The following is a 21,058-nucleotide window of genomic DNA, read 5'->3' as shown; positions in this document are numbered from 1 at the left end:
GCAAGAACAATTAAGAAAACAGGATTGACTCGGGCGTAAGGCTTGGAGATGATTGGCCCCTCCCATAATCGTTCTCAGCATGAGGCTCTTCTCCAGGGAGTCCTTCCTCCTTCTCATCAGGTGGCCAAAGTCCTTGAGTTTCCTCTTCAGGATCCGGCCTTCTACAGAGCAGTCAGGGTGGATCTCCTCTGGGACTGACCGGTTGGATGGCCTCGCAGTCAAGTCTTCTCCAGCGCCATCCTTCAAAGGCCTCGATTCTTTGGCACTCAGCCTTCCTTGTGCTCCAACCTTCACAGCCATCCATTGCAACTGGGGAAACCATAGTCTTGACTACGTGCATTTTTGTTGGCAGGGTGATGTCTCTGCTTTTTAGGATGTGTCTAAGTTTGCCATAGCTTTCCTCCCCTGGAGCAAGCGTCTTTTAATTTCTAATAACCCAGAATGATTCCCATCTTAAGATCTAAGTTTTCAGCTAATTCTATTTTTCTTTCCTTTCCCCTCCCCATATCTCTTCCTTTGCTGCTGTGTCTCTCAGCCTGTAACCCTGAGTGTAGGGATGGTTTTTACAAGCCGTTTTATCGGGTTTTTTTTTTTAAAGAGCTGTTTAGCATGCAGAGCAAAGCTTCCATTTAGGCCTGGCAAAACTCAGCTTTAAAACCCCAGAACAGTCAACGCCCCTCATTAGGTTTTCCCAGATCTAGAAGAGTCTGGAATAATCATTTCCATCAGCTATTTATAGCTTTAATGGGGTAGCTACATCTATTATGGCGTTTTCTTGAAATGAAGAGTCGCAAAGGAAAAACAACACAATTTATCTTTGCAACCAAGCTGAGAATCAAAGCGGGCTGATACCTGAAGGACACGATCCGTTCTGTGCATGGAATTTCGTTCTCCCTTTCTTCCGGGTTCTCGTGTATCGCTGATAAAGAGACCCCGTTCCCTTCCAGAATTAACTGGACGGTAGGAGAAGAAGAAGCATCGGTTGAGTTGTCTCCGAAGTGAAGGACGGCCGAGAGAAGCTGGCCATAGCTGAAACGCTGATCGCCTAGAAATTTCTCTAAGCGGAGTAGAGAGCCAAGCCAAGAACAGACAGAAAAAAATTATATATAAATATAAATATAAGATTTTTACAACCCCTGGTAAGCCCCAATTATGGGAGGAAGCTAACTGCTTCCATCCACCTAGTGTGCCTAGTATGCCATATAGCCCAGGTTCAAATCCCAGTAAGGGTATGGCTAGCTGATGAGAGCTAAATAGCTTGAAATAGATCTATACTAGTCTCCCTTTATTTATTTATCAGCACAAATTTAAAAAAAAACAAAAAACACACACATATATATATATATATATATATATATATATATATATATATATATATATATATATATATATATATATATATATATATATATATATATAGTATTTTTTATATATTTAATATTTATATTTATTTTTTATATGTATATATACATATATACATAAACATAAACACACACACACACACACACACACACACAGAAATTACAGGTTGTGCTTGACTTACAAAACCAGAGTTGAGCCCAAAATGTCTGTTGATAAGCGAGATGATAACAGCGAGGACAGTCACTTGTGTGAGATGGTGTAAGTACTCCTGCTTGAGCAGGGGGCTGGACTAGAAGACCTCCAAGGTCCCTTCCAGCTTCTCTTCTGTTCTGTGCTGTGCTATTCCATTCTATTCCATTTTATATTCCTATTCCTATTCCATTCCATTCTACTCTACTCTAAAGTCAATTTGACCCCATTTTACAACCTCTCTTGCCACAGTTGTTAAGTGAATCCTGGAATTGCTTGGTTAGCAACATGGCTGTTAAATGAATCTTGCTTTCCTCTTGCCTTTGATTTTTCAGACGGTTGCAAAAGGGGATCAGGTGAACCCCCTCTGGGTCACAGCGACCGCCATAATTAGGAGTCAGTTGACAAGCGTCTGAATTTGGACCCCGTAACCACGGGGATGCTGCAAAGGTCGTAACTGTGAAAAACGGCTGTAGGTCACCATGTTGTAACTTCGAATGGCCATTCAGCGAACTGTTATATGTCAAGGACTACCTGTGTCAATCGCTTCCAACTGCGCCTGCTGGTTTAGCAAGGAGCTGCCTTACCTGGTGCCTTAAACCCAGTCACCTCCTGTTCATTTCGGTCAACGAAGGCGACGCCCCCGTCCCAGCGCAGTGGAGCCTCTTTCCCAGCCGACGTCTCTGCTTTCCAGCCTCCAAGCCCTGGATTTTAAAGAAATGGGGGGGGGGGGTTTGGAAATAAGAGGCATGAAGCACATTCCTCCAGTCTAAACCGATCCTTAGCATTCTGACTCACGGAGATCAGAAAAGATTGCATCTTTAATTACATGTCATCCAAAGGCTGCAACGCTTTTATTTTTATATTTTTTTAAAGAAAAAATACAATCATTCCCGCGCTTTAAAAAACGTTGCCCTTAAGTGGCCAAGCAGAAAAAGGTTGAATTTTCCATGCTAAACAGAGGCAAAGGTTAATTCTGCTACAAACCCAAGAACACATTAAAATTAATGTGGCAATTCACATTCCATTTTAAATATAATCAGGATGGATTTTAATAGGGTGGCGTTTCACACTCTGCGCGCGCACACACACACACACACACACACACACACACACACACACACACACACAGAGACACGGGTTGTGCCCGTTTGTTTTTAAAGGCAAAGCTGTGTGGCCTCACTCATACAAAGCTTTTTTTTTTTTTAAATAAAGGAAACCACGAATGATACAGAGGTGCACATACACACTCTGGGAAGAGGCTTCCTCTGCCTCGCTGCTGCCTGGCTCCCTCTCTCTCTGCCTCGAACGCAGAGCCCTCACCAGAGCCTTCCCTCAGTCCCCCCAGGACTGGCCCAGGCTCCTCCCCAGCCTCCTCACTCTCCGGCTCTGCTGCCAGCTCCGAGGGCCACTGGCGTGGGCCGCCACAGGATCAAAACCTGGGCAGGAGACGGAGCTCCAGATAGGAGCCGCAACCGGCCAGGGAGCCTCCGCATCCAATTCTTTGGGGGAATTGGGAAGGTTTCATCTGCCCACCTACCTAGTCTGAAGTGGGAGACAACGTGACAGACTCCGTACCCTGGAGCTGCTGCACAGACGGTTGAGTGTCCGTAGCAGAAGCAACTTGTGCATCCTTCCGGGTTGTCAGGCTGTAGGTTAAAACTGCCGGGCTGACATCTGTGTGAACAAAACTTCTAATGAGGCTCCCAGATTCAACGGAAAGCAGGGCTATTTCTTTATAAAATTAAAAGTCCTCTGCCCCATCTTCCAAAGGAAGAAAAGAAGATTGTTAACAACAACAACAACAACAACAACAACAACAACAACAACGTAAGTGGACAATCTTTAAACACCGGATCCTCAATTTGGCTTGGCACTCCTCTTCTGAGAGCTGCCACATGCTCCATCACCCAGGAGATTTGACTTGATTTATTATGATTTAGTTCCTCCAAGGGCATTTTGTTCAGATTCCTTTAAACAAAAGCAACAAACAGGGAACTGTTGGCTAAGTAAAGCTTCAGCCTCTGGAATGAGAATAGCTCCTACCGGGGCAAAAGGCCTTTTGGTTTTCTCCAAAATAAATCACTCGAGGAGATGAAACTTTGCTTGTGGAGAAGGGAGCCGACTTGCCCATAAAAATGAAATGGAAAACAATAGTATGTTATGTTCTTAGGATGAAATGTTAAAGAAGTTGTTTTTGTTTTTTCCCCTGACCAGATGTTCCAGCTATTTGTGTGTGTGTGTGTGTGTGTGAGAGAGAGAGAGACAGAGAAAGAGGGAGAGAGAGAGATAGAGAGACAGGGAGACAGAGAGATAAAGACAGGGAGAGAGACAGGGAGACAGAGAGTAAGAGAGACACAGAGACAGACAGACACACAGAGAGAGACAAAGACAGGGAGAGAGACAGATAGGGAGACAGGGAGACAGAGACGGGCGGGATGAGAGTGCAATTTTGTAAGACATTACAAAATGTGGGACATTAAGTAGTTCATGATGTTCCAGAAATAATCTGGATGCCAACAATTAGTTCAACTATTCAATGGTGAATATTGTCCAACAGTTTTCTTAACTATTTGATCCAATTCTCTATTTCTTTTATTTTGACCCCCCTCTACTGAGGGCCTCTCTGATGGGAGTCCATGATGGTGATCCACCACTTGTCTTCTCTCTTCTCTGCATTGAGTCTTCATCACGTAAGGATCTCATAAACCTGTAGTTCAGCGTAATCATTCTCCTGACATACAACTTTTACTGAGAGTAGTAACCCTCCTTCATTCTATACAGGGGCAGTGCGTATGTGGGTGCTATTATTGGGGAAAATCCAGGTCCCAAAATTTCAATGAGAACCTCTACAGACCAAAGAAAGTCCTCAAGAAAGATCAGTGGATGGCTTAAACTGGTGAAATGTGTCATGTTTCAGGACCTTGGACAGCTCCACAGAGTTAGAAGACGTTGTTCTAACAAGAGGTGGATGGAAAATAGTTTGAGGCCACTTGGTTTGGTCACTTCCTATCCCCAGCTATTGTTCAAATCTGGATTATTAATTTAGGACTTGGTGTGCTTATTTAGAATAGAATAGAATAGAGCAGAGCAGAGCAGAGCAGAACAAAATAGAATAAAATATAACGGAATAGAATAACAGAGTTGGAAGGCACCTTGGAGGCTTTCCAGTCCAACCTTCTGCCTAGAGTTATCCAACATCTTATAAACTTCTTATTAAGTCTTATAAACTTCCAGTGTCTAGCATTCACAATTTGTTAAATGTAATTAAATGTAAATGTTTTCGGCTATGGGGAGGGTTTCACGATTTACTCTTACAACCAGGAGAACGTCTGGTATTGTGGTGAAAAAAAATATGGAAGGAAATATTAGATAGGAAAAAATACATCGTATCTCCGATGCTCAGCACTTGCATTCTCATTCTCTCTTGGGTGTTTTAAAATTCTAAATTGCACTCCCAAAATTTCACCTTTTCCCATCAAGGTTTGGCAATGCAATGAGGGATGTTTTGGGACCTTCATAATGATGGCCTCTGCGTCTATTTACTTAGATATTTAAAAATTGTTGTGCTCAACAGCATCAATGGAAACCACATGAACAACAGATTCTTTCAGGTTATTTATGAAGAGCGAAAAAGAAGAGATTTCAGTTTTCAAACATTCCGCTTACCTGTTGCACAGGTACCCTTCCACTCTCTTCTTGCACCTGCAGTGCCCTGAATTGGGGTCACACACCCCGAGACTGCCAGCGGAGTTGCAAGCACAAGGCCTGCAAAAACAAAGCCAGAAGTGGGCAGCCGATTTCATATCAGCAGCTGCAGAAGATTCCACAAAAGAGCTGATGACTTTTCTATTCTTGCTTCCTTGTTACTCACCTGCACCCTCCTTCACTCAGGGAATGGAAGCCTTCCTGGCATCGCTCGCACTTCCAGCCTGCCACTGTCGCTTTGCACTCACACTTCCCTGCAGCATCGCACTGAGGATTCGAAGAACCTAGGAAGACAGAAGAGTCCTGACCTCGGCTTCCCCACAGCCCAAAGCCGAGTCCTCGTCCCGATGTAAACCCCTTTGATTTAATTGACAGTGAATCCCTCTCCAGCAAAGTCTTTCCTCTCCCACCGTCTTCCAAGATAGTTCACAATTGCTGACCTTTATCAGGCTTGGAGAATGGCCAGGCCGATGTCTTTCAGACGCCGCAATACTTGGCAAGAATGCAGGAATGAACTCATTGTCTCCTGCAAACTCCACTCCCCTTTTGCTAATCTTCTATTTCCTCTGGGAGGGGCCATTCACCGTCCACCTGTGGCCTTACTCCCAAGTCCACCCCTGTTCTTTAGCTCTTCCCTTCGTCTGGCCACTCTGTGTATGCACACACTGGGAACAGGCTCCAGCTGTTCCTCTGCCTCACTGATGTCTGACTCCGAAGGCAGCTGAGAACTGGCATTCGTCTCTGCCCCCCCCTCTGCCTCCGACACAGAGCCCTCATCACCAGAGCCTTCCCCAGACTCCAGGACTGGCCCATCTCTGCTAGCCGTTGGCAGGCCACAACAAGAAGGAATAAGAAGACAATGGAAGGAAGAAGAAGAAGATAAAAGTAATAATGAGAAGCAGATGCAATAATGAGAAGACAGAGGAATAAGAAGTCAGAAGGAATAAGAAAAAGACAGAGGAAAGAAGATGGAAGCAATAATCAGAAGACAGTAGCAAAAAGAAGATTACCCAATTTAGATTTCAATGTCCATCCAGTCTTGATTAAATGTGGAACCCCCCCCTTTAAGAAAGAAAAGAGGGACAAGCAGAAAAAAGGCAAAAGGAGTCCCCTGCCTCTTGAAGTATAGAGGCTCCATCACTACTACAGAGTTTCAAGCAATGTCTGGACAGCATTACTCAGTTTCCTGCTTCGTATTGGAAGGTCCCAGGTTCCCTTCCAAGCTTAGGGTTCTATGACATGCAAATAAAAAAGAATTTGTTTTCCATTTCTGTTGGGTTGGAGTTCTTGGGGAAGATTAATGATGTTACTATTTCCCCCTTGGCTGTTCACCTTTCCAGGTACTATAAAGTACGGTGCCATCTTCCCACCACCCTACCTGCTTGGTTGCAATTGCAGGGCTGACACGCCATTTCATCATCCCAACGATAAAAATTTGGCCGGCAGTATTCACAGTGGGGTCCGGCAGTGTTGTCCCAGCAATTCACACAGTGACCACCATGCCCGGTGCGCCGGTAGAGTTCCCAGTCGTAATAGCATTCCTCCGATCTACCACTACAGTTGCACGCTGGATAGAGACAAGAGAAGGGCATCATGGATTGCTTTTATTCTCGTGAAGCTAAGCCTTGTTGACGTACTACAGACTGTAAGGTCCTTGATGGCAGGGAATTATCCTGTTTCTTTCACAGTGGTAATCAACTCTTTTTGAAACTCATCAAATGTGGACTCAATACATTTTGACATAAAACTTTTGCCCAGACACTCAACGTATTCAATGAAAAACCAGAACTTGTTGGTGTCGGCTGCCTTCTGACTCACTGCATTATTCCTTTTGGGGAAAAAAATGTTTGTTTTTGGTACTCATTGTGCCTTCCAGAATCAATTAATGACGAGTACCGAGGTACCAATGCATTTGAAGATAGTATTAGACTATCTCTGAGCATTGGGTCATCCTTTGTCAATATTTCCTTCCCTAAAGAGATAATCACCATAGGTCAGCAAGAAAGCAATAGGAACGACTTTTGACTTCCTGCTGGCTTCCCCATTGACATTTCATATGGGAAGCTAGCAAGGAGTGCCGGAAGTCACAACCACAGAACAGTCAGGATGCTGCAGTGGATACAACTTTTGCGAACAAGACAGGACTGAACATCCTGGAAATTTCCATTCCCACAGGAGCAATGAGTCTTGGGTTTTTCAAAGTTTGTTTTTTTTTCTCTTTAAGTTAGTGGATATGAAGTACCTTGAAAATTGTTGCCTGGTGATACATCATTTCGGTTAATTGAAAGTTACAAACGGGCAGAAGGGGTATCGATACTGGAAAAAGTTTTAAACGATTAAAAACGATGACATATGTTAAGAAATGAAATCATGATTGTGATTGACTCAACGCCGACACACAATTTTGCTATGCTTTGCTTGTCAGCGGATTACAAGTTGGTGGGAATGAGCCGCTTGTAAGAGTTGAACTTTAAAACGAGCGAGCCAGGAGGACTTACGAAGGCATTCGTTGGCTGACTCAGCGGTGCCCCTTGCCCAGGGACGGTCCTGGTAGAACGGCTGGCACATATTGCAGTCTACCCCAGTCGTATTGTGTTGGCAGAGGCACACCAGTCGGTCTTCTTCATTAGGGATGCATTCACTGGCATGGCCGTTACACTTGCACCTGGCAAAGACACAAGAGGCAGATCTTTGAGATTGGTGGCCCCGCTACTCCTGGGTGTGTTGGAGGGCCCACCTGTGCTTGATGAAGGAAATTACAATGGCCGGATCCCTCCCTGCCCCATGGATTAGGTCCCGCCATTTCCCTCCGGCTCTTGAATCAATGGCTTAGTCTTCTTGGATGCTCCAACACCTTTCACTGGAACACTAGTCCGTCCTCTTCCTTCTCTAACATTACTCCAACCTCCTCTAACCTCCTCCAACTCCAATGGCTACTCCAACCTACTTCAGCTCCTACACCAATATTTCTACTCCAACTTATTTCTTCCTATTCCAACCTATTCTTATCCCAACCAACACCAAACTATTCCTACTCCAGGCCATTCTATTCTAGCATTCTGCTCCAGCACTACTCCAACCTACCCTCCTGCTACTCCACCAATTTATTCCAATACTTTAATCATTGTTCTCCTCCAACTGATTGTCATTTCTTTCTTTTACCACTGAGTTTAATTGCCTTCAGAAGTTGTGGGTGTTCCTTCACTGGGGGCTTTTAAGAAAAGACTGGACAGCCATTTGTCTATCTGTCTGTCTGTCTATCTATCTATCTATCTATCTATCTATCTATCTATCTATCCATCCATCCATCCATCCATCCATCCATCCATCCATCCATCCATCCATCCATCCATCCATCCATCTAATCTGAGCCATGGTGGCACAGTGGTTAGAATGCCGTATTGCACGTTGACTCTTTCCACTGCCCGCAGTTTGACCTTGACCAGCTCAAGGTTGACTCATCCTTCCAAAGTCGATAACATGAGGACCCAGATTATTATTATTATTTTTTTTGGGGGGGGTCAAGATTGTGACTCTGTAAACTGCCCAGAGAGTGCTGTAAAGCATTATGAAGCTTTAGATAATCCCAACATGCTATACTACAACCACTACACCTCTGAGTAGGAGAACTAGAACATTCCATCTCACATTAGTTACTACCTCCCTGGGTTCAACCTCAGGCCAATGGACACACACACCCAATTTCTACAACGCGTCCTCTTTCATAATGTCCTCCCTTAATCCGGGAGACACAATCAGCAAAGTTGGAGGCAGCAACACAAATCAAGTTGTATGGCGTGGCCTCCTCTCTGCAGAACAACACTGCGACCCCTACTTTGGTCCAGAGGCTGTTGGCCTTTCCAGCTGATTAAAAAGTTCCAGCTGTTTAAGATGACTGAGTAATAAAACCAGGGTGGTCTGGTTAGGATCTGATAGGAAATATTTTTTCCTTTTCTCCACACAATTCAGGACTCTGGCTAAGCCACAGGCAGTGAAAATATATACACATACATACATACATACATACATACATACATACATACATACTCAGAGCAGACCTCTGGGGAATATCCCCCTTTCTTCTCCCTGCTCCACCAAGGGGAAGCGTCCGTCATATTCAATTTGCAAGGTGTAACACACCCCTCATTTAAAGCCCCCCATGGCATGCCGAGACCACCTAAGAATCCAAAGAAAATATATATCCTCTTTTCCCAAGCGGAGCAAACCACGGAATATATTAAAAAAAGACTCTGGCAAGGAGTCCCTTTCATGAAAAATAAAAAGGAGCCCTTTTCATTAAAAATAGCTACTGTTTCATCAATTTTGTGAATGGGGAAGACGATGGGGCTTAGCGGGGAAATAATTAACTTAGTGGAGAAAAAAAGCAATTGCAATTTCCACCCAAGGGAACCCTCGGCGTACGATCGCAATCGAGCCCAAGAATTCTGCTGCTAAGCAAGACAGTTGCTAAGTGAGTTTTCCCCCATTTCATGGCCACCGTTGTTAAGTGAATCACTGCAGGCTGTTAAGGGAATTGTGCAGATGGTAAGCAAAGAAAGATGATTAGGGGACTGGAGGCTAAAACATATAAAAGAACGGTTGCAGGAACCGGGCATGGCTGGTCTAGTGAAGAGAAGGACCGGGGGGGGGGGGGGAAGGGGCATGATAGCAGCCTTCCAATGTCTCAGGGGCTGCTCCCAAAGAAGAGGGGGTCCAGCTATTCTCCAAAGCACCCGAGGGCAGGACAAGAAGCAATGGGTGGAAACTCATCAAGGAGAGAAGCTACCTGGAATTAAGGAGACATTTCATGACAGTGAGAAGAATTAATCAGTGGAACAATTTGCCTCCAGAAGTTGTGAATGTTCCAAGACTGGAAATTTTTAAGAAGACGTTGGATATCCATTTTTCTGAAGTGGCGTAGGGTTTCCTGCCTAAGCTGGGGGTTGGGCTAGAAGACCTTCAAGGTCCCTTCCAATTCCGTTATCCTATACAGAACCGTGATTCTCATTTACTCTGCTTGTTGGAGGCCGGTTGGGAAGGTCGGAAAAAGGGATACCCATGACCCTGGGGATAGCCACTTCAGCTGACTGCAGTTCTGCAGTTCGGCTGTTCAAATCTCACCGGCTCAGGGTTGACTCAGCCTTCCATCCTTCCGAGGTGGGTGAAATGAGGACCCGGATTGTTGTTGGGGGCGATATGCTGACTCTGTAAACCGCTTAGAGAGGGCTGAAAGCCCCATGAAGCGGTATATAAGTCTAACTATTGCTATTGCTATTGCTATACGGCGACCGTCAAACATACAGGCCAGTTGCCACGTGCCTGGATTTTGAGGATGCAACGGCCGTTAAGTGTGAAAAACTGAGTCACTTTTTTCAGCACCGTTGTAACTTCAAACAGTCACTAAATGAACAGTTGTAAGTTAAGGTGTTTTAAACGTCTGGATGTCTCCTCTAACTAGACTTCCTTCGTTTGGCTGAACTTCTGTGATTGTTTAAAACGTTGTTTCAGATAGACTTTAATTGTGCATTATAGCACTTTAATCACATTTTAATGCCTTATTCCCTAATCAAATCTGGGGATAGAATGTCTCCCTCACTGTCAGCTAAAGGAGCATCTTCCCAGATACGTTTTATTGAATAGGTTTCTGCTTAAATATGATTTAACCGGGCCCTGGTGGATTATTTCCGTTATCCTCCGACACGCACGGCGCGTAAAATTTCAATCCCTCAAATGAGGGAGACATAATCTTTACGCGAAGGGCACTTGAATGAAAACCGGGGTAGAAGCTCCTGCATTTCAGGTTTCAGGTGGGAGACAAAAATGCTACGGTAGATTTAATAGAGTTAAAAACAACAAGGGCTTCTCAACACGAATGAGAAAAAGATAAATGTAGAGAAATTCCCTCCCGGTTCATGTGGCCTCACCAAGAAAATCAATTAATCAAAGGACGACCCACCTTACGTCAAAAGAAAAAAGGTAGCAACTCTAGATTACACATACAGGCAGGCCTGGAATGACGGCCACCATCGAGCCCAAAATTTCTGCTGCTAAGCGAGGCGTTTGTTAAGTGAGTGTTGTCCCATTTTATGACCTCTCTTACCACCATTGTTAAGTGAATCATGTCAGAGTGTGCACAGTATGACTACTATTTTGAGACTCCCCAGGAGCAAAATACAGTGCAGAGAGGTTTTGTCTTTTAAGCAGCGGCTTACCTGCAAGAGTTATACACACATACGTACAGGTATTAGGCAAACCCTAGGCAAGCAATCAATCTTCAACTATAACACAATGGAGATTGTAGAACACGAGGAGAGAGAGAGAGAGGCCTCCACATGGCCTCCTTATATAGACAGCTTCTTAAAGTGGAAGCAATCCTGCTGCTGACTCATCCCCACATCACCATCTCGGTTTACAGCCTTACAGTACTACTGATCAGCTATTAAACGGCCATCCCCCCTGGCAAATCACTTCAGGGGTTCTGTTAGTAGCCCGGTTGTTAAGTGAACGTGGCTTCCCCACTGAGGCTGCTAGTCAGAAGGCCTCCAAAGGGGAGCCTGGGTTGCCAATATTCCCTCCGACTGGCGAAGGCTACCTCGTGCCCACGCTCCAAAAGTACTCAGGGGGCCTCCTCTAATGAAGTTTCACCTTACCTTCCCCCGACGGAGAAGTCTGAGATGGCGTAATAGTAAGACTGGAGCACTTTGGGGTCTTTGAAGATGTCATCCCCGAAGGTGTTAAGGCGATCCAAAGAGATCAAGAGATCGGTACAGGTCACCCATTCCTGCAGAATAACAGAAATACTGAATGCAACTCACTGCTCTGGAACGGACATTTGCAAAAGACTTGAGGAACATCAAGAAGAACCATTTTCAAGTCTACTATCCAAGAGCCTTTAAACTGGAGATGGCCATGATTGAATTATGAATTCTTTGTGTCTTTTATTAGGTCTTTCCCAAACCAACAGAAGAGTTTTGGAGGCTTCTAAACTAGAGTTTTCCCAGTTGCAGTAGACGGCTGTGAAGGTTGGACCATAAGGAAGGCTGAGGGCCAAAGAATGGAGGCCCTTGAACTCTGGTGCTGGAGAAGAAGACTCCTGCATTGAGTCCCTTGGACTGCAAGGCCATCCAACCGGTCAGTCCTAGAGGAGGTCAACCCTGACTGCTCTTTAGAAGGATGGGTCCTGAAGAGGAAACTCAAATGCTTTGGCCACCTAATGAGAAGAGAAGAGCCTCATGCTGGGAAAGATGCTGGGAAGAAGAAAGGGACAACAGAGAAGGAGGTGGCTGGATGGAGTCACCAAAGCAGCCAGCTCACACTCATACTGAGTACATCTCTATATATCATGCTTCAGAAATTCCTTTCCCTCGGATGCAACGCGAGTTGGAAGGAAGCAAAAGGCAGGAAGAATTCCATTAGGGCCCTTCTACCTGTCTAGGTTTTACTACCTGGAGGAGTGGACTCTGGTCAAAACTGTAGGCACTGGGCCGGCCTTCTAAGGTGGAAAAGGCCACGTTCCCCCCACTGAGAGGAGAAATGTCGCTGAACTCATCCGTGCAAAAGGCCACTCGCTCGTGTTCTCCCGATCTCAGAAACTGCCGTTCCGCCTTCCCGTAGGTCTTCTGGCAAGAGGCACTGTAGAACTGGTAGGGGATCCACGGCCCCTCGGCCCGGCTCCTTTTGTAAATGGCGAAGCTCTCCGGGCGGCTGGTGTGGAATTTCAGCCTCACGTAGGTGATTTCATAAGCCTTCCCTAAAGAGGGGAGAGGAGAATTCGTCATTAAAGTCCAGGAAGGAAATTATTCAAGGGAGTAGGACGAGAATCTTTTCAAGTTCCTCCATTCAAAGGTTGTTACAGAAGGCAGAATAATAGGCTCAGGAGGGACTCTCCAGGGCTTCCAGGCCAACCTCATCCTCAAGCAGGAGACCCCAGACCAGTCAGGGCTCACCTTTCTGTCGTTGCATGCTGAAAGTGTGCACGCAACAGTGCACACCCACGATCCCACACCCACAATGCAATGCTTGTGCGGATCCCCCCTGCGCATGCACACACGTGACTCCCTGTGGTCCCCCCCTACACTTGCGCACGTGCCCCCCCCCGTGTCCTGAAGTAGCCTGCAGTGCTGTGCTCTAACCACTGTGCCACCTCGGCTCCATTCTGTGATTGCAGGGCTTGAGTGTGCTCTGTCTACTCGTGCACACTCCCGGGGGTTTGTAATGCTAATGTTTGATTCCCCCCTCTGAGATGTTTTCCCAAATTGGTGGCAATTCTGCATGAATGTTTGGTTGATGATTTTTAAATTTGAAAAGTATTTCAAACCTTCTTTCAGTGAGAGAAACAGCACCTCGCAATGTTTACAACAGCAGCAGAAGCAACAGCACAGGTTTCCCCCCACCCCGATTTTGACACCTTTATGATGTGCTGGAATGTCAGATCCCAGAATTCCTAGCAACATTTTGCTAAAGCATTCTGGGAAATCTGGCAGAGTTCAGATGGCAGAGAACTGGGAAAGTGGATCCAGCAAAAGATTCCAGCAACTTTTATTGCCTCCTCCTTCTTCCGTTTTTAAGGGCAGCCTCTCTGTCTCTCTTTTGGACACAATTTCTCAACAGGCTGAGCTCACGACCTCCTCCTGGCTATAAAAAAAAAACACCAAGCTGCAAATTTACTTTTCCCACCACTATCTTTTCCATCTGAACTGTAATGTTTATTGCTTTGCCCCGTCTTCTCCTCCGGATCAACAAACAGAGGAAACCCGTCCAAAGAAAATGTCTGTTGTTGCAGCAACTGGTCTCCGCCATTCCTGGCCAGGGAAGAGTAGGAAGAAAAACCAGAACAGATTAAAGCAGATTAAGGCCATTTTGCAAGAAGAAGTGGCTGTTGGCTTTGGGGTGTGTGTGTGAGAGAGAGGGGGGGAGGGAGGGAGGGTCAGCAAGAGAAAGAGAGAGGAGAGGAGAGAGTGTGGGGGAGAGAAAGGAAGAGAGAGAGAGAAAATAGAGAGAGAGGAGAGAGAGAGAGAGAAAAGAAAGAGAGAAGAGATAGTATGGCAGAGAGCGTAAGATAGAGAGAATAGGTAGAGAGAAGAGAGAGACAGAAGAGAGAATATGGGGGAGAGAGAGAGTAAGAGAGAGAAAATAAAGAGAGAGGAGAGGAAGATAGATAGATAGAGAGAGAGAGAGAAGAGAGAGTATGGGAGAGAGAGAGTAAGAGAGAGAAGAGAGAGAATGTGTAAGAAAGAGAGAAGATATATGGGATTCAATTAATCAGTGGAACAATTTGCCTCCAGATGTTGAAAATGCTCCAACACTGGAGGATTTTGAGAAGAGATCTGACTGCCATATGTCCAGAATGGTATAGGGTCCCCTACTTGAGCAGGGGGTTGGACTAGAAGACCTCCAAGGTCCCTTCCAACTCCATTATCCTGTGTTATAATATAAACAAATCAGATCACCTACTTTTTTTTTTCATGTTTGCAAAACTAGAGGCAATTTTTAATGCTGATGATAAGCAATTTCATGACAAAGTATGTTTCCTAAATTCAATGTGTCTGGTTGATTTATGACAATCTTCCTATCAACAGGAAAACAAATTAAAGCCATAAACAGGTTAACTGGGTTCATATGAACTAAACCAGTGTTAACAATATTAGACAATCAAATGCAAGACATAACAAGATTTTTCTAACCTGTCTTCTTAAGAATTAAGCAGAGGTGGGATGGGACTCCCGGACTGGGAGCTTTTTTACAAAACAGCGGCATTAACATGGATCAGGGACTGGAAAAATTTAAAAAATAAAAGAATGCTAACATTAGAGGGCCACGATTTGCAAACGGGATGGCATTTTTTTCCTATGGGAAGAGGGTAAAAAGAAACAAAAATACTTTCACAGACACTATATTAGAGATGCACTGATACAGGTCTGGAATAAAATTAGAGAAAAACATTACATGAAACTACTTTCCACTATGGAAGCCATCACACATCCCAATACACGAGATCTATCGAAAATGGTTCGATGCAGTGAAATTTTTGGCAGCCAAGGGAATTTGAAAACAAATCCAGAATTAAAGGAGCAGAATATAAATATAGATTGGTGGCCATATCTCCAACTACAATCGAGATACAAAAAAGACCTAAAAGAATATGGAATATACACAGAATCACAACAAATAGATAAAATTTTAACTGGCCCGGAAAATACATTCATAACGAAAATTTACAATTATTTATTAGAAGTAACATTAGAAGAAGAAAAAGTTAAAGGTTGCATGATAGGGTGGGCCAAAAGCTTTGGTTACAACATAGATCTAGTGAATTGGGAAAGAATTTGGAACACAAATTATAAACTGACACTGATCAGCAGCACTTAAAGAAAATATATAGAAAATGTTTTATCGTTGGCATTTATCACCAACAAGATTGGCTAAAATGTACCCAAACATGAAGCCGACCTGCTGGAAGTGTAAAAAAGTACAAGGGACTTATTATCACATATGGTGGACCTGCCCGGAAACACAAAAATGTTGGACAAAAACTTGGAAATGGGTGCAAGAAATTACAGGAGAACAGATAAAATACAAACCCGAAATCTTTCTACTGGGAGTAATCAAAGGGAAATATACAAAGAAAATTAAGTACATATTAACACATCTGCTAACTACAGCTAGAATAGGATTTACCCAATGCTTGAAACAAAATAATACCCCCCCCCCTCGGATGAATTAGTGATAAAAAAAAACTTTGGATTGTGCAGAGATGGACAAATTAACAGTGAAATTCAAAGATAAAGAAGAGTCGGAATATTATGAAATTTGGAACAATTGGTACAAATGGCTGCAAAACAGGAATAAAATTAATTAAGCCAAAAAACAATATATATAAATATATATAGAACTGTGTAAATATAGAAGTGAAATATTATATACATGTACAGGTATGATGACATAACAATGTTGATGTAATGACTGTAAGGTGTTGTAGAAGGGGGGGGGGGGGAAATCTGCTAAAAAAAAGGAATTATGTTCACAAGTTACTTTAAAAGTGATCTCCTGTTCCCAGGGCTTTTCAGGTAATTTTTAGTTAATTTTCAGTTATTTTTTTGTTCTGCAACTTAACAATTGTGGTGAGCAAATGATTGTTCATGAGTTAATGAAAGCCATGGGGGCCTGGTCTACAAACCATGGTTAAAAGAAGCCATTGTTCACTGCAATGTTACACCCAGCTGTGCCTGCTTTAATAACGCTAATCAGAAGCAGATTGGGTTCTTTTTTTAGAAAGGGGACATTTAATCTGAGTTTGGTTTGCCTTCTTTTAAAACCAGCCTCAAGGCATCATCACTACTTCTTCTTCTTCTTCCTCCTCCTCCTCCTCCTCCTCCTCCTCCTCCTCCTCCTCCTCCTCCTCCTCCTCCTCCTCCTCCTCCTCTTCTTCTTCTTCTTCTTCTTCTTCTTCTTCTTCTTCTTCTTTATTATTTCAGGAAAGACTCCCTCCGTGAAGAGCAACATCATGCATGACGTCCAACACAGCACAATTAGCTGTCGGGCGAGGCGCTAAGGACACTGAACGATTATGGAAAAATTGCAGTTATTCTTAAGCAAGATTAAAACAAGCCTTAATTGCACCCATATGAAGACTGTCTGCAGGGGAGGGGCTGACGCAAAAGGGCTGCAGGGCTCAGTGTGGGGAGCTACCCAACAATTCTGGCAAGGGGGGAATGTCAGCATCTGCCATGGATGAGAAGAAGAGAAGGAAAGAAGGAAGGAAGGAAGGAGGAGAGGGAGGGTAATATGCTATGGGAAAGAAGGAAGGAAGGAAGGAAGGAAGGAAGGAAGGAAGGAAGGAAGGAAGGAAGGAAGGAAGGAAGGAAGGAAGGAAGGAAGGGCTTTCTGGTTTTCACCAAGGTGGCACCCAACAACTATTTTTTTCAACCATTATTGTGGGATGCAGGGAAGAGGGGATGAAGGGAAAAGACAGAGGTTTGCCAATGTTTCTGGAGAGGAGGAGGAGATGAAAAGGAAGGAGAAGGAGAGAAGGAAGAAGATGGAGAAGAGGAGGAGAAGATGAAAAAGGAGAAGAGGAGGAGAAGGCTATGAAAAGAAAAAACAAGGAGAAGAGGAGGGGGAGTTAGAAGCTCAAATTCACAGAAAAGTAGCTCGGGGTTGCACTAATTCCCTAATATTCTCCTTCCTTCCTTCCTTCCTTCCTTCCTTCCTTCCTTCCTTCCTTCCTTCCTTCCTTCCTTCCTTCCTTCCTTCCTTCCTTCCTTCCTTCCTTCCTTCTTTCCTTCCTTCCCTACCTTTTCTGGTACAGGCCTAAGCTGTGGGTTGTAGAAGTGGGGAGATGAGTCTTATCTGAAGCCCCAGACTGGTCTCCAGTGAGCTTTCGAAATGAAGATCTGAGGCATCTTCAGCTATTTGTGCTCCTTAATGAAGCAGAGATTTCCAGAGGTCAACGTTCCTAAAAACCGGTTACCCTTCAGGAAGGGACTCAGTCAGCAATAAGAGCCACTGAAAGACGAAGGACCTGCTGGCTCGGCCTGTAGGAAGCCACCACCAACTCAGCCTTGATCCAACAGCCAGCCTTCATAACTCCCACGTTGCTCCAGCCTGACAGTTTTCATTTTGGTTGTTCCAGAAAAATCTCCAAGGTCTCACCAGGTCACGGCTAAGCGATGCAGCGTCCTCCCAGGAGGTCCAAGAGGAGGCCAAGAGAGTGGAAGTGTAAGAATCTGGACCCCGATCTCAGCAACCTCTGTCTGGTTTTTCATCGTAAGCAGGAAGTTCTCTCAATTTGGAACAGATGTTGGCAAAGTCACAGGAGGCTGAGAAAACAACAGGCTCCCTTGGAGAAAGATTCTCTTTTGAAAGAGAGAAAGAGGGAGGGAGAGGAGGAAAGAGTATGGGAGAGAGAGAGAGAGAGAGTAATAGAGCAAGAATATAGAGAGAGTGTATGAGAGAGAGTATGACAGAGCAAGAGAGAGAATAGAGAGAGGAGAAAGTATGGGAGAGAGAGAGAGTAAGAGAGAGAGCAAGAGGGAGAGGGGGGAGACAGGAGACAGAGAGGAGACAGAAGAGAGAGTATGGGAATGAGAGAAAGAGAAAGAGGAGAAAATAGAAGATTAGGAGGCTGGAAGCTAAACTGTATGATGAATGGTTGATGATGGAAACTAATCAAGGAGAGGACCAACCTGGAACTAAGGAGCAATTTTTTCAGAACAGTCAACCATAGAATACCTCGCCTTCAGATGTTGTGGATGCTCCATCCCTGGAGGTTTTGGAGAAGAGCCTGGACAGCCAGTTGTCTGGAACGGTGTAAGATCTCCTGTTTGAGCAGGGGGTTAGACTAGAAGACCTCCAAGGTCCTTTGCAACTATTACTCAACCTTCTATGTTGAGAGAGAACCTCAATTGTCTCCTTTCTGAATCCCAAAACTCCTTGTTTCCGTTGGAACTTAGGATCCTCCTTTGAACATCTCATCATCTTTGGCCAATGGGATCCACCAAGGAGGTCTGGAATAATCCAGAGCTGCAGACCATGAAGTCCATTTTGGAGATTCGACCAAGAAGCCAATTTGGGTGCTACTTATTAGTTGTTTGTTTTGTTTTTTCCCCCACTTCTTGGAGAAGATTTGACAATCAGAAGAAGAGGGGAAGAGGGAGTAGATCAATGAGATTTAGCAATAGCAATAGCAGTTAGACATATACCGCTTCATAGGGCTTTCAGCCCTCTCTAAGCGGTTTACAGAGTCAGCATATATTGCCCCCAACAACAATCTGGGTCCTCCCTGCCCTGGGAGTTTTGGAAAGCAGGAAAGATAGAAACAGATTGACAGAGTTGGAGGGGGCCTTGTAGGTCATCTAGTCCAACTCCCTGCCCAAAGATCCAGAGGATTCTGCCAGCAAAGGAGCAGGCTGTACCTTATAAAAGTACTTTATAAAAAAAGGAATGGAAGGGTTAGCAGTAGAAAAAAAGTGCTTCAACCGTGTTTTTCCCCCTGCAAAACACGGCTTAAACAAGACACTGGAATTGAATTGAAAGGGGGCATTTTTAATCCCCGGTAGTTTTTGGCTTACAGCGTTCACTTAGTGCCCATTCAAAATTACAACGACACTGAAAAAAGTGACTTATGACCGTTTTCCACATTTACGACCGTTGCAGCATCCCCATGATCAGGTGATTAAAATTCAGACCCTTGGCAACTGTCTCATATTTATGACGGCCCGGGGGTCACGTGATCCCCTTTTGCGACCTTCTGACAAGCAAAGTCAAAGGGGAAGCTGGATTCACTTAACAATTGTTACTAACTTTAAATTACTAACTTAAAAATCGCACTAACTCCCTTAAGAACTGTGGCAAGAAAAGTCGTTAAATGGGGCAAAATTCACTTAACACTTGTTTAGTAACATGCGGTCTGAAATAAAGAATTGTCCCCATCAAAAAGAATAACGGTAGCTCAGGGCTGAACGGTGGATTCCTTGGTTCTTTCCTTGCAGACGTTTCATGACCTAACTAGGTAACGTCATCAGTGCCCCTGAGGTGTGGGGCTCGCTCCCTGTTTATGTACAATAGCTCTGAGCTTGTTTTCTTTAAGACGTTTCCTGACCTAACTAGGTAACGTCATCAGTGCTGGTGGATGTGGCTATTTACAACTCTGAGCGTGGTTGTTGCCTGGTAGACGTTTCCTTTCGTGACACAACTAGACAACGTCCTCAGTGCTCATCCCTTATTCATTACCATCCATTCACCTTTCAGAGGGCGTTTTTTTACCCAGCTAGGAAGCCCCATCCGTGTCCATCTGTTCAAAGTCTGCTGGTGGCTGGGGGAATTCTGGGACTTGAAGTTCATTCATCGTAAAGTTGCCAAGTTTGACAAACGTTGATCTAAGGAAGCCACAAAAGAGGAGGAGCCTGGAAGCACCTTTTCAGGTGAGCCCATTTCATTAAAAAGCGACAGTTCCCTTCATCCCCTGCCAGTCGGGGGGAAAAAAAACCCAACGCTTCTCGTGAAAGACGTCAATCTGAAACCTGCCCTCTGCCTCCTTCAGATCTTTCTCACAGAGAGACCCCCAGAGAGCACAACGGACGGACACCTTGGGCCACCGGGTGTCCTTGAGACGGCAAGCTTCCCCTTCCCCCAACGCCCCACCTACTCACCCAAGTGCAGAGTAATGTTGACGGAGGTGGGGTGCTGAACCCCAAAGGCCATGGACTGGCTTTGCCACCAAGTCGGCTCTTCCTGGCTGTGGAAGTCGGTCAGGTAAGAGGCGTTGTGGTGCGCCAGGGGGTCGTCCGAATCGCAGTGGTGGCACAGGGTGCTGGATTCCCGCGTGCCCATCTGCAAGCAGTAGGTTTCGGGGGGGCAGCCGCACGTGTTGGAGGCCTGCGCCTGGCGGCCGAAGGCTGCATTCTCGAAGATGGGCATGCAACGCTGGGCATGGCCCTGGGAGTTGTAGCAGACGTCCATGGCTCCTGTGGCCGGGTGGAAGGAGGCGAGAAAAGCCAGGGAAGGAAGGAGCAGCAGCCGCAGCAGCAGCTGTGCCATGATGGGTCTGGAGGAGGATCTCTGTGATCTTCTTGTTTGCACAGTCCCAGCCTCTTCAGCTCTCCCTTCTCTCCTCCTCCTCCTCCTCCTCCTCCTCCTCCTCCTCCTCCTCCTCCACCTCCTTCACGGAGGACAGGGAAAAACACATTTCCAGCTGTGGGAATCTTTCTCTCCGTCTCTCCCACTCACTTCCATCTTGTGGACGGAATCAGGAATGGCCTCCCCTTCGATCAAAGCCTCTCCTCCTTGGGAACCAATAAGC

General features: G+C 45.1%; 1 protein-coding gene across 1 annotated transcript in view; it reads right to left on the bottom strand.

The window, feature by feature from the left end:
* LAMC3 (laminin subunit gamma 3) overlaps positions 1-20,796 on the bottom strand; it is a 46,921-nt gene extending 26,125 nt beyond the window's left edge. Inside the window, exons 1-10 of the mRNA XM_087707632.1 lie at positions 20,409-20,796; positions 12,705-13,009; positions 11,910-12,040; positions 7,758-7,924; positions 6,638-6,826; positions 5,426-5,543; positions 5,221-5,319; positions 3,092-3,228; positions 2,139-2,255; positions 853-1,057 (exon numbers count right to left, since the gene is read on the bottom strand). Of these exons, the coding sequence (XP_087563758.1) occupies positions 853-1,057; positions 2,139-2,255; positions 3,092-3,228; positions 5,221-5,319; positions 5,426-5,543; positions 6,638-6,826; positions 7,758-7,924; positions 11,910-12,040; positions 12,705-13,009; positions 20,409-20,796 (1,856 nt within the window). The remainder of the gene's footprint in view (positions 1-852; positions 1,058-2,138; positions 2,256-3,091; positions 3,229-5,220; positions 5,320-5,425; positions 5,544-6,637; positions 6,827-7,757; positions 7,925-11,909; positions 12,041-12,704; positions 13,010-20,408) is intronic.
* Positions 20,797-21,058: the final 262 nt, after the last annotated feature.

The sequence above is a fragment of the Thamnophis sirtalis genome, unplaced genomic scaffold (genome assembly GCF_051295495.1).
Source record: "Thamnophis sirtalis isolate CommonGarterSnake01/CBP01778 unplaced genomic scaffold, rThaSir2_p1.2 scaffold_2, whole genome shotgun sequence".
Taxonomy (NCBI): Eukaryota; Metazoa; Chordata; class Lepidosauria; order Squamata; family Natricidae; genus Thamnophis; species Thamnophis sirtalis.
Note: the sequence above shows the minus strand (reverse complement) of the source record. Positions and strands in the feature narration are given on the sequence as shown.